The 13419-nt window shown below is 36.5% G+C and overlaps 1 protein-coding gene across 1 annotated transcript; it reads left to right on the forward strand.

Moving 5' to 3' along the window:
* Positions 1-940: 940 nt before the first annotated feature.
* On the forward strand, positions 941-12399 carry ccdc25 (coiled-coil domain containing 25). Its single transcript, XM_088938979.1, has 9 exons — positions 941-1094; positions 1552-1599; positions 1828-1867; positions 4038-4089; positions 6719-6794; positions 7588-7691; positions 10587-10789; positions 11417-11462; positions 12021-12399. The coding sequence occupies exons 1-9, from the start codon at positions 1070-1072 to the stop codon at positions 12048-12050; spliced, it is 624 nt and encodes a 207-aa protein (XP_088795105.1). The 5' UTR covers positions 941-1069; the 3' UTR covers positions 12051-12399.
* Positions 12400-13419: the final 1020 nt, after the last annotated feature.

Consider the following 13419-nt stretch of genomic DNA (forward strand, 5'->3'; position numbering starts at 1 on the left):
GCTTTTGACACAGAAACACCAAGTGCCATCCTTCGTAGGAACCTTCACTATGAGGAACCTCCAGGGGATGTCTGATGGCTCCACTATCCCAGCCTCTCTCATCTCATCCAAGGCACAGGAGTGCAGGGCATTACTGCAGGGAGCTAGTTAAGGGCCAGAGATAAGAGAAGAAGGCATTCGCCTGCTTTAAAGAGGAAGAAGAGGAAAAGGTGCACTTTAAAGGGGAAATGGCAGAGGTTACAGGAACAGTCATTTTCAAGGGTGAAGAACATTACAATATGAATCATTACTTTGGCTAGTTTTGGACATATAACTTTACATTAACAACTAACTAAACCTTAAAATAATATTTTGTAAACCCAATTTTGGTCACTGCTTGAATGCCACTCAGTATATAACAAACCGAAATAAACAAGGTATAAAGATTTTGAGAGAATTCTTGTATGAGGAGAATATTGTATACCAGACTTTCCTGATTACATTAGACCAAGGACCTTGGCATTTGAGAACACCTTAGGAAACACCCACTTCTAGTGAAGAGAACACAAGGACATGAATAAAAATGTTAAAAGTCACTTTTTTGCACTAATGATAGAAAACACTTTTTCGCAGAAGATTATCAATGTGGATAATCATTACTGTACGTCTAAGTAATTCATTATGTGGAATGAAATACTTGGACATTTTGTGTAGGCAAAAGCAGGGATCTACAATAGACTGGTCCACATTTTGAAATACACTTAGTTTTGAAATGTGAACGACGCTGGGCTGAGTGCATTATTTCATTATCACATTTTTTATTTGCTTTCTGGTTGGTTAACTGAACTATACCCTAGTTTCATCATACGTTTAAACGCTAGCGATACAGGTCTCCATGAGAATTGTGACCAGTCTGTTTCCATGACGACGACAAGCTCAGCCGACAGGAAGTAAAGAAGCCATATTGGATTTGAGTGCGGTTTTGTCAGCAAAAGACGAACTGAAATGTTTCGATAGCGTGAAGTCTTTTGGTTTAGTCTGAGTTTTATTCCTTTTCGTTATTTAATTTCATAGAATCGAAATTGTCGACATGGTTTTGTATTTTACTAGTGCTGGTAAGTGTTTCTTTTATTGTGGATATACGATATGTTCCATTTATATATATACAACATTAGGACAGAATGTTGTTTTGTAGGCCTTTTCAACTAACAAATCATCAGCTGTTTTCTCTTCGTTTTGTTATTAGAGACTTTCATTTTTATCTAAGTTGGGAAAATTGTTTTGTTTTTTTTCTTATGTTTTTCGACGCAAAATAAGTGTTGTGTTTTTAGCAGTGGTTACAGGTGACTGAAAATGGGCGAGTAAAAATTCTGTTAAGCAGTATGATATATTTATTTTGATACAAATGTAATGATGAAGCAGAAAAATCAATGTTTTAAAGTCGTCAGTGAATGGGAATTAGATAGCATAACAGAACTCGGGCGTTGTTTACAAAGTCCATTGACCTTTATAAGAACCTGCAGCTAACCTGGTATGTTTCCCTTTTAACGTGTACTCTGTTCTTCATTGTAGTTGTCACACCTCCTTATACCATATATATGGGAAAGGATAAATATGAAAGTAAGTACTGTTTTAAACGGAAACGCATTGCTACCATCATGTAAAAAAAATCGTGTTTCTCATAATTACGTGAAAATGGTCAGTCGTAGTACATTATCTCGTACTTTGTGATAACCATGTGATAGCGCAGTTATACAATACGTGCATCAACATTAGTTGACTTTCAGTTTTAATCACTGGAATCGACTGCACGGTAGTCTTGATAATTTCTTTCTAATTCTCTGGCAGATGAAGACCTCATTAAATATGGATGGCCTGAAGACATTTGGTGAGACACTTTGTACTGGAAGTTTAACTGTTTTTCTCACACACCTGGGTCTGGTCAGAGAGTGTGAATATTGCTTTGCCATGCCACGGGGATAAATAATAATAAATTATCTCTTAACATTAGGCAGATATTACGAGAAGCTGTTGAGTAGAAAGAACAGCTAAAATAATGTAATAAAAAGATAGGTGCGTGGTTGTAGTAGTTCAGGTGGGTAGCTGTGTCAGCATGCGTAGGCTGCAAATGCACTTAGGAACAAGTAATAGGTTAATTCCATGCTGAAAGAGAAGAAAGAAAACGCAACGTTTCGACCGTGGAGCCTTCTTCAGGTGTCCGACAGCTGAAACGTTGTGTTTTCTTTCTTCTCTTTTCAGCATGGAATAAACCTTTTACTTGTTCCTACTTTACTTGTGTTTGGTTCACTTTACTGTGTCAGTGTTATTGTGTTATTATTTGGAAGACCTGGGTGATTTCTAAATATTACCTGCAGACAATGGAAATGTGAAGCTGACTTCTATTCATACCATCAAAGAAAATGTAAGCCTTAAGCCCTGGCGAAGACTGTATGTTCATTATCCTTCTGAATTTGGAAACATCAGCTGAACAGTTAACAAAGTTACAACTAGGTGTGGCACTATTGTCGTGCTTATCCACTAATCAACAGTATCACCTACAAAGTATCCACAATTCTTGAAAGCGCTTACTTTATTGGCCTTGCTACTTGAGGATGATGTTTTTTTATGCATAATAGTTATTTGGAATACCTTTTTTACTATGATGCATTATTAGTGTTTTTGGGAATATTCTGAAATCTTAAGCTTTGTGCACTTTCCATTTTGTGGAACAAAAAACAACAATATTTGAGTGTGGGATTTGAATGTCAAAATCTGCAAAGTTATGCTTTGATAAAATCTCTCATACATACACATGTGTAGGATTTCATGTCTTGTTTTGTGGAGAGATACTGCACCCAAAAATGACAGCCATTAATTGTGTTATGTGCTGTATGGGATACCAACATCCTAAAATATTTTTCAGTAGTCATTTGTCTGTTTTCATTAACCAGTAATCTCTCACTATCCATTTAACTCCTGATGTGTGTACATTTTTTTAGAAGGGGTCACTTCACTATAATATATATTACACAATATGTATAACACAGTACAGACTTCATAATAATGTCTTTTAAGGGCAGGCACTCTGAGAAAACTACATTACAAAAACATGCTTCATGGAGTGGATGATTAATGCCACTGTATGTCCACTAGGTGACTCTGAACATTAAATTATGTTTCTACATTAAATGCTTGATATTTTGGGAGTACACAGTGCTGGTATTCTGCCTAGGAACAACATGCCGGGTTGTCTGGAAAGGCTGTGACTTAAGCTGTAAACAAATTGGTTTGAGTCGGCCCTCTTTCGTCCCGTCGGAGATCTCAGCTATGTTTCACGACCTTAGAGTTAGCATATAATTGGTTCAGTACTACTGGTATCTGGTGGGTTCGAAGAAGGCCAGGTTTGAGCTTTAAGAATGCTGTAGTTTTTTTAAGTGCTGTAGGTTTTGTGGACTTGCATGTTGAACAGAAGAGCTTGACAGTACTCGTGTGAATTGTTACTGTATGTGCATCATCTCATGGTACAGGCTTGTTCTGGTAAACCAAGTTGGTTAAAATTGGTATTTCTAGATTGGGAGTCAGGAAACAAAACTTAAATTAAATATTTCAGGTGGGTAGCTGCGTCAGCATGCGTAGGCTGAAAAGGAACAAGTAATAGGTTTATTCCATGACGAAAAGAGAAGAAAAAAAACACATTTCGGTACCTGAAGAAGGCTCCACGGCCGAAACGTTGTGTTTTCTTTCTTCTCGTTTCAACATGGAATAAACCTAATATTGCAATCTGCCATTAAATTATGCCATCATAAACAGCTTAAAAATCAGAAAACTAGGGGGCAAAACATAAAGCTAGGGATCTCATTCATTACTATGAAGTCTTAAATAATTAAAATGTCCTTCATGTGAAGCTGTGGATTACAGAATGTTCTCAAGGGGTCTGTGTAGATTATGCTTTCATTAATAATGAACTTTTTGTTACTGTTTTTTTAACCTTATTTGTATAAGACATGTTAAAATAGATTACAGTATGATATTAAAGCTATTTTCTCACTTGACTGCAGGTTTCATGTGGATAAACTTTCCTCTGCTCATGTGTACTTGAGGATGCCTAAGGTAAGCCATTATTGTTTGGATTAGTTTGTTCTAGACGATTCTGGACTGGTTTAGCCAGCAAAGGCACTTGAGTTCAGGATGAGTTCTGTGATCCAGATATCAAAGGTTGAGACTGACTGTGACCACCGTTCCCCAAGCTATGGAGCACAGTGGGATCAGTGATGCCAGGGTAAGGTTGTCTCTTATAGTTTTTATTGAAACAACAACAACCCCTGCTTCATCCTGGAAAGGTGGAGACTTATGGGGACACTAGGATGGATGGAGCCATTTATCTATTCAGCTTAACCTTTGGATATTTTCCTGCTGACCTTGTAGTGTATCAAACAGTGATTGATTCAATAGGTGTGTGTGTCAGAGCAGCCTGTCTACACCACTTCATTCTTCCCATGTGTATGTAATTTGCCGTTCTAAACGTTTGTGTTCAGGATCGTGAAAATTGGATGAAATTGTATCCTAGTGTTTTTGTCTCTATGAAACAGAGATTCCAGATCTGGTCTGGTTGTTTCTAAAGATTTACAACACAACATCTACAGTGGTGTGAAAAAGTGTTTGCCCCCTTCCTGATTTCTTATTTATTTGCATGTTTGTGACACTGAAATGTTTCAGATCATCAAACAAATTGAAATATTAGATAACACAAGTAAACACAAAATGCAGTTTTTAGATGAAGGTTTTTATTATTAAGGGAAAAAAAAATCCAAACCTACATGGCCCTGTGTGAAAAAGTGATTGCCCCCTAAACCTAATAACTGGTTGGGCCACCCTTAGCAGCAACAACTGCAATCAAGCGTTTGCGATAACTGGCAATGAGTCTTTTACAGCACTGTGGAGGAATTTTGGCCCACTCATCTTTGCAGAATTGTTGTAATTTAGCCACATTGGAGGGTTTTCGAGCCTTAACCGCTTTTTTAAGGTCATGCCACAACATCTCAATCGGATTCAGGTCAGGACTTTGACTAGGCCACTCCAAAGTCTTCATTTTGTTTTTCTTAAGCCATTCAGAGGTGGACTTGCTGGTGTGTTTTGGATCATTGTCCTGCTGCAGAACCCAAGTGCGCTTCAGCTTGAGGTCACGAACAGATGGCCGGACATTCTCCTTCAGGATTTTTTGGTAGACAGCAGAATTCATGGTTCCATTTACCACAGCAAGTATTCCAGGTCCTAAAGCAGCAAAACAGCCCAAGACCATCACACTACCACCACCATATTTTACTGTTGGTATGATGTTCCTTTTCTGAAATACTGCGTTACTTTTACGCCAGATGTAATGGGACACACCTTCCAAAAAGTTCAAATTTTGTGTCGGCAGTCCACAGAGTATTTTCCCAAAAGTCTTGGGGATCATCAAGATGTTTTCTGGCAAACCTGAGACGAGCCTTTATGTTCTTTTTGCTCAGCAGTGGTTTTCGTCTTGGAACTCTGCCATGCAGGCCATTTTTGCCCAGTCTCTTTCTTATGGTGGAGTCATGAACACTGACCTCAACTGAGGCAAGTGAAGCCTGCAGTTCTTTGGATGTTGTTGTGGGGTTTTTGTGACCACTTGGATGAGTCGTCGCTGCGCTCTTGGGGTAATTTTGGTCGGCCGGCCACTCCTGGGAAGGTTCACCACTGTTCCATGTTTTCGCCATTTGTGGATAATGGCTCTCACTGTGGTTTGCTGGAGTCCCAAAGCTTTAGAAATGGCTTTATAACCTTTTCCAGACTGATAAATCTCAATTACTCTGTTTCTCATTTGTTCCTGAATTTCTTTGGATCGCAGCATGATGTCTAGCTTTTGAGGATCTTTTGGTCTACTTCACTTTGTCAGGCAGGTCCTATTTAAGTGATTTCTTGATTGAGAACAGGTGTGGCAGTAATCAGGCCTGGGTGTGGCTAGAGAAATTGAACTCAGCTTTCCAAAGATGTGATAAACCACAGTTGATTTATGTTTTAACAGGGGGGGCAATCACTTTTTCACACAGGGCCATGTAGGTTTGGATTTTTTTTTCCCTTAATACTAAAAACCTTCATTTAAAAACTGCATTTTGTGTTTACTTGTGTTATCTTTGTCTAATATTTCAATTTGTTTGATGATCTGAAACATTTCAGTGTGACAAACATGCAAAAAAATAAGAAATCAGGAAGGGGGCAAACACTTTTTCACACCACTGTATATGTAATTGGTGAATGAAGGAAGTAATCTGTGCCGTGAATAGAACTTTATTCCCTGCTTACTGAAGGGTACTCGATTGGTCCAGAATATCTAAATTGCATAATTTAACATATCACCTCCTTAATTGGTCACATAATCCAAAGTTTATGATTATGATTGACATATTTAAAAGTTGATGATTTAGTGATAAATCTCCAGGTACAATGTGTGCATCTGCTCTCAGCCACCTTATAGAAAGTGGATTTTGAAGTCGGTTTGTGTGCTCACTAAAGCACAATCAGTATTCACTAATCAAAAAGTCATCTGAACACTGTTGTTCTACCTGAATTGGTAACTACCTTTGTAAATGAGGAATCTCAAAAATTAGAAATACGAATACATGAATGAATATGGACATTTTTTAATGCATTTTAGTCAAGTGGTTATATAGCACTTGTGAAAATGTTGACAATACCTGAGGCATATATTTTATTTCAGGGACTCACAATAGAAGACATACCAAAAGAAGTCCTCATAGACTGTGCACAGCTTGTAAAAAACAACAGCATTCAAGGTAATGCTTCATCTGTCGAGCAAGAGGTACTGTAGTGGGATGTTTTCATTTTAAATAACATGCTTGCTGATTCTCTTGGAATAGATTGACATGTTTATAAAGTCTTTTCATCTATTCTTAACCATACACATAGTGCTTCTAAGGGACCGTGTACAGTGTTCAAGTGTGGTTAGGGATTGGTAGTCTTGCAATTTGACCAGGGTGGCCTTGTCCTGGTGCATAGCCCCTGGGCCAGCAGCGTTATTAGTAACAGTGGTCCCGAGTCCTCAGTCTGATGTGCTGTAGGTTTGCAGTGCAGAGAGAGGTGTAAGGCATCTTCATCACTTCCTTGCTGGCACAAGGGTGGAAAGAGTGAGCTGATCTGTTATATAAATTTGGAATTACAAAAAGAAAAATATTTGTCCATTTGCTTTTTTTAAAGACATGCTAAAATGAGTATTTAAACTATTAATATTTCCATCATTTTTATTGAAAGACTGATGATTTTATTAATGTTGAACAAAACCCCTAAGCATTGGGCTTCCAAGTCTGTTTTATTTCTGTGTTTCTGCAAGATTTGCTTTTGAATTCAACCTTTTTCTAATTATTCCTGCACTTTAGGATATTCTGCTCTTTCCACAACTGTGAAATTTGTGTGAGGTTTCATTAACAGAAATGCTTTGGTTTTTATCATGTGTTTTAGCTCATCCTACATTTTTGCATGAGAAATGTGAAGAGTAATGTAAAGCTTATGAATCTCTTCATTGGTATACCTGCCCAGAAAAGAAAGACATTTGTTTTGTTCCTTTGCCAGGGTGTAAAATGAACAATATCAATGTTGTTTATACACCATGGGCCAATCTGAAGAAAACTGGGGATATGGACGTAGGCCAGATAGGCTTTCATAGACAGAAAGAGGCAAGTACTCAAATTTTGTCACTACATTGTCCTAGTCTTATCAAGTGTTAAAAAACTGTTACAATTGCATTGTCTGAAAAAAGTTCAGGTGGATAGCTGCGTCAGCTGCAGAGGAACATGTAATAGGTTTATTCTATGCAGAAAAGAGAAGAAAGAAAACACAACATTTGGCCATGGAGCCTTCTTCAGGTGTGAGGGCCTGATATTGTTCAAGAAAACACATTGTGTTTTCTTTCTTCTCTTTTCAGCATGGAATAAACCTATTGTTACTTTGTCTGAAAAAAGCTGCTCTTTGAGTTGCCCTTTAAGATAGTAATTTTCATTTTATTGAAGTCTGAACTCTGCATAAATGTGATAAATGATGCGTCACTGTTGCTGTATCTTAGTACTTAATGTTTCTTACTAGAGAAACCTCTATGAGTAAAAAATGTTTTGTTTCTACATCTGAGATTTAGATTTTTTCAGGTAATGCATAGTAAAATGAATGTTCTTTTAAATTTGTCTTGGATGAATTGTGTTTGTTGGATGCACCTAACAAAATGCAATGATAATTTTTTCACTGCTTGTTTTGGAGGATGTATGGAAGCTGTCTTCATTTTTTCCAGGCCAGTGCAGTTGATGATACTTAATCTATGAAACTTTACAGTAAATTTCATACCTTGATGTATTTGTTTCTAATAAGGAACATGTAATAGGTTTATTCCATGCTAAAAAGAGAAGAAAGAAAACACAATGTTTCGGCCGTGGAGCCTTGTTTCTATGTTGTTGTATGTCATGTATGCCTGATGACAAGTTTCGACATTACTTTAAAAACTTTTTGTGCTAAGCTTTGCTTGTTTAAAAATAGAATAAACATTTACTCCTGTAACATTGCTGCAAGCTATTAAATAACCTGGTTTAATACATTAAAGTGAAAATGAAATTCCACAGATCCTCTTAAAATAATGATAAATAAAAAAACAAAAATAACTGATTCCAGAAGTATTCACCCCCTTTGGTTCAGTGTTTACAAGAAGCACATTTGGCAAAAATTACAGCCATGAGTCTTCTTGGATATGTTTCTACCAGCTCTGCACATTTGGACACTGCAAATTGTGCCCATTCTTCTGCACAAATCTTCTCAAACTCCCATCAGGATGGGAAAAGTTGGTGAACAGTAATTCTTGATTGGACTGAGATCTGGGCTTTAACTGGGCCACTCAAGAACATTGACATTTTTTTCTTTTTAAACCACTCCAGTGTGGCTGTGGTTGTATGTATTGGGACATTATCCTAAAGGAAGAGTAATCTTCTCCCAAGTCCCCTGTCTCTTGCAGACTGTCATAGGTTCTCCTCCAGGATTTCCCTGTCTTTCCTGCAGCCATTTTTCCTTCTATCTTCACAAGTCTTTCAGGTCCTGATGCAGCAAAGCATTCCAGTGGCATGATGCTGGTGCCACCATGCTTCACAGTAGGGATGGTATTCTTAGGATGATGTTCACTGTTACGCTTGTGCCAAACATAACGCTTATCATTGACGCCAAAAAGGTCAATTTTGGTCTCGACAGACCATAGAATCTTGTTCTACTTGGTCTTGGAGTCTCCCACATGCAAAGTGTAGTCAAGATTTGATGCAGGATTTTTTTCCCTTTCCCATGAAATACAAATTTGGGAAGCACCCAGACAATTGTCATATGCACAGTTTTTCCATGAAAGACTAATTCCTTTAGAGTTGTCCCAGGCTTCTTGGTGGCCTCCCAGACTAGTGCTCTTCACACCTGGATGCTCAGTTTTTGAGGACACTCTGTTCTTCACAGTTTCACAGTTGTGCCATATTTTCTACATTTCTTTATAATGGACTTTACTGTGCTTTGGGGATATGTAATGCCTTGGAAATGTTCTTATACCTTTCCCCTGATTTGTCTTTTCATTAACCGTATCGCTGATTTATTTTAAAAGTTGCTTTGTCTTCATAATGTAGTTTTTGTTGAGAGACACTTATTTTGTGCTTATATTTCTAATTAATTTTGGAAGATCTGTAGAATTTTGTTTTTTACTTGAACATTATAGAGTGTTTTGTGTTGTTCAATGGTAAAAAATCCCAAATAAATACATTGTGACTCTGTATTGAAATAGTTACATGTGAAAAAGTCCATGGGGGGTGAATAATTTTCTTTGCCACTGTACAGTACTGTGAAAACTTTTTTGAACCTTTGAAATAGGAACCTTTAGGATTTTCACAGATTTGAAACCTGTTTAAGATCTTTATCTGCATCCTAATAATAAAGTTTACTTTTTTTTAAATGGCACAAAGCTCTTTCAACCTCTATTTATCTGCAAATAATGCAGCATTCAATATGCATGTGTGAGCATCATAATGTTTTTTCTGAGATACTCAGAAAGTTAGATTGTGGAATGAGTTGTTTCCACACACCTGTAAAGTGAAAACCATGCTCAAAATGTTTCTGACCTTTATATAGGGTGGCGCCTTCCAAACTCAACTAACAAGATTTGCCTTAATATTTAAATACCTTGTTCTAATTATTCCTTAAAAAGTAATTAGGCCTGTCAATTGTTTCATTGTTTAGTCTGTACACTTTAGGAATTACTACTTGATAACCAGAGTACATTACTTGTCAGTATATGTTTTCAACAAAAAGGAGAATTGCTTTAATGTAATACTACTTAGCTGTATCCATTATGGAATGAACCTGTTATCGCCTGTTATCTGTTTTACCCCTGATTTAGGAGTCACTTAAAAAACCACGTCTGCTCCAGACAGGAGCTGAACAGAAAATACTGTGCAGAATTCTGGCAGGCCTGGGTTTCTGCCTAGTGAATGTTTATTTTTTCGTTTCTCCATATACATTCAAATGAACTTCTCTGTCAGATGTGAATACACAATATTTGTTTGCAGGTGAAGATCGTTGCCGTAGAGAAGAAAATTAATGAAATTGTTAACCGGTTGGAAAAAACAAAAGAGGAGCGTTTCCCTGATCTAGCAGCGGAGAAGGAGGCCCGAGATAGAGAGGAGAGGAATGAGAAGAAAGCGCAGATTCAGGAGATGAAGAGGAAAGAGAAGGAGGAGGTGAAGAGGAAAAAGGAACTGGAAGAGCTCAGGTGAAAGAGAAGGGCTTTTTTACACCATAAAGAATTTGTTATATTCAAAATGATGAAAAGCCCTCTGCATAATTTAGGAATCTTAACTTTTTCGGTGTTTCTCTGTCATAGCAAAGTACTATTCGGTTGTCACAGGCAAGTACTTAACAGTAATACTCATAATAAACTCATAAGATTTGCCACATTGTCCATGTACTCCTTGTATTCAGATTGCTGCTTTATATGTTAAATGCTAAAACCTTCTAATTTTCCTATCAACAGGACAGTGTGCAGAACCTTTCTAGAAGGGACTAATATTTACACATGCTTTGAAAAATATGATCAGTCTTTAAATTATTGTTTTAATTGCAAATACTTTATATTGTTTTTAATTCAGAAAAATTAAATGTGAGTAGTATTATACGCATCATCACATATGCACCCCAATGCCACAAATATCAATTTTCTCTTTGCCTTGAAGTGCATTTTTTTTCATAATCATAGACATTGGTTTTACGCCCTGACTCGAATCATAGTGTTCTGTGGCACCATATCCTCAAATCAATTCTTAAACCCTGCACAATTGTTTGTGGCTTGGCTCAAATGATTTTATCAATGATGATTAAATATTTTACTGCTTTTTTTTAGGAGTTACTCATCTCTGATGAAATCGGACAATATGACTACAAATGAGGTATGTAGCATCTGTTTAAGGGCCAATTACAGTAGGTCCTTATGGGAATTAATGTTACACATTTGGATATATTGAAGAACCTTATGTTTGGTTGAAGAGGTTTAATAGTGTTTGATTTATTTTCCAATTAAGTTTTCTTTTCAAGAATATGTTCACTTTTTATTCTAAACAAAGTACAGGTAAGGTGTATGTTGTAGACAAACATTTATAACCGCATGGCAATCCACTCAGAAAGAATGGAAGCACCAGCTTGATCATGCTAAAACGTTATTTCTCCGCTCAGGTTATGCTCATTAATTTCTCTTTTAGATGCCTTGTCAAGAGGTCTACCTAATAGATAATACACTGAAACTGCCATCCTTTGCACTTTTATCTCTTAGTATCAGATGAATGTCAGCGTACAGTTAAAGTATCAGTTTTATGGTTTTATTCCCTGCTGTATATTGATATCTTAGTTAGCTTTGTTGGATTTTAAATAGTTAACAAGTGGATATCTCTGTTTAGGTTTTGTGGAGTTCTTTAACCAGACCTTAAATGTCTGTTTTTTATTTTCTGCAGGATGGATATGATTCTGATGACTTCATGTAAAAAAGAAGGGGTTTTCTTTGAATGTGAACATGCATAAATTGAAAATGTATTGAATGGAGATGCCAAAAGACAAATTATTATTATGTATGCAAAGATATTGTGTTGGCCATAGTTGTAAAAAATGTGCCAATGATGAACAGAAGATTTTTGCAACATCAATGTTAATAAAGGCTAAAACTGCAGCACTCACTACTCCTCTAGCAACTCAATGAAAAACGTTTTGGTGTCGAATGCCTAGTAGCTTTCACTTAATTGGCTAGAAGAAATATTAAGTATTATATAATTGCCTTCCTCCATTTTTTTTAGTAGAAAGTTTTTTGTTGTTGTAAACAAATAAACCTATTTGTAACAATGAAGGTTCAAGGATTATTGTTCTGTGGTAGGTATTGCAGATACTGCTCTATTCAACTTTATGGTTAACAGCTAAGATAATTCATTTCCTTTTTTTGTCTGTTCCTTTTAACGAATATTTTATTATAACTGTAATGATGAAAGTGCTGCATTTTGTGGTGTTAATGGATTATCCCAAGACAAAGCAAACAACAGTGCTGATGTTTAATATACTGAAAGGCATTAAAAACAACAGAAACCACAGGTTTTAGTAGTAATTTATGAATGGTGTTTTTAATGTCTCTCAGTATAAAACAGCAATCTCTTTAAAACTTTGTGAAATTAAAGTTTTTTCACATTTTTATTTTCAAGCTCGGTGTATTAATTGTTTAACTGATCTTGTGTTTTTAAGAGGAGTTTTCTGCTGGTTCCATGTTTGAAGCAAATTGTTTTTTTGTTGTTTTATATTAAGCAAAACTTTGAAATTACAGTGATTCACACATCACCATTCTAATTTCTAAAACATAGAAAATATTCCCTGGTTGTGTATACCTGACTACATCTTTAAACTTCCTTTGCAGCACATGGGGAGCTGCAATGGTGTATGTTGGCTGCCAAGGAGCAAATAAAGGGTACTTCCACTCTGAAAAGTGGCCAGGATCAGAAATTGAGACTTTGTTCTACATTTCTCAGTGAAATTAAGGTGGAATTAATCTTAACTTATTCCCTGAGGATTGTCTGCAGACTTAAGTAGGCTTAGATAAATATAGCTTTGTCTTCATAGCTGCTTTAAACGCATGGGGAATATAAGGTTTTAGACTGTGTGCATTTTTGTTTTTATCTTCATCATATGTTGTCCCTTTAAACTTGACTTTGGCTCTTAAACGTACACTGTGCTAAATTAAGATATGTAAGCAGCTTTTCAGGTAACATGATAGCTGCTGATTTTGTTTGGTGATTAATCCCATGAGTAGTGGGAGTAGTTTATGGCATTTCAGTCCTGCATTTTACTAACTTGTATATAGATATGGCTTTCCAT

Source organism: Atractosteus spatula, chromosome 2 (genome assembly GCF_055471065.1).
Source record: "Atractosteus spatula isolate fAtrSpa1 chromosome 2, fAtrSpa1.hap1, whole genome shotgun sequence".
Taxonomy (NCBI): Eukaryota; Metazoa; Chordata; class Actinopteri; order Semionotiformes; family Lepisosteidae; genus Atractosteus; species Atractosteus spatula.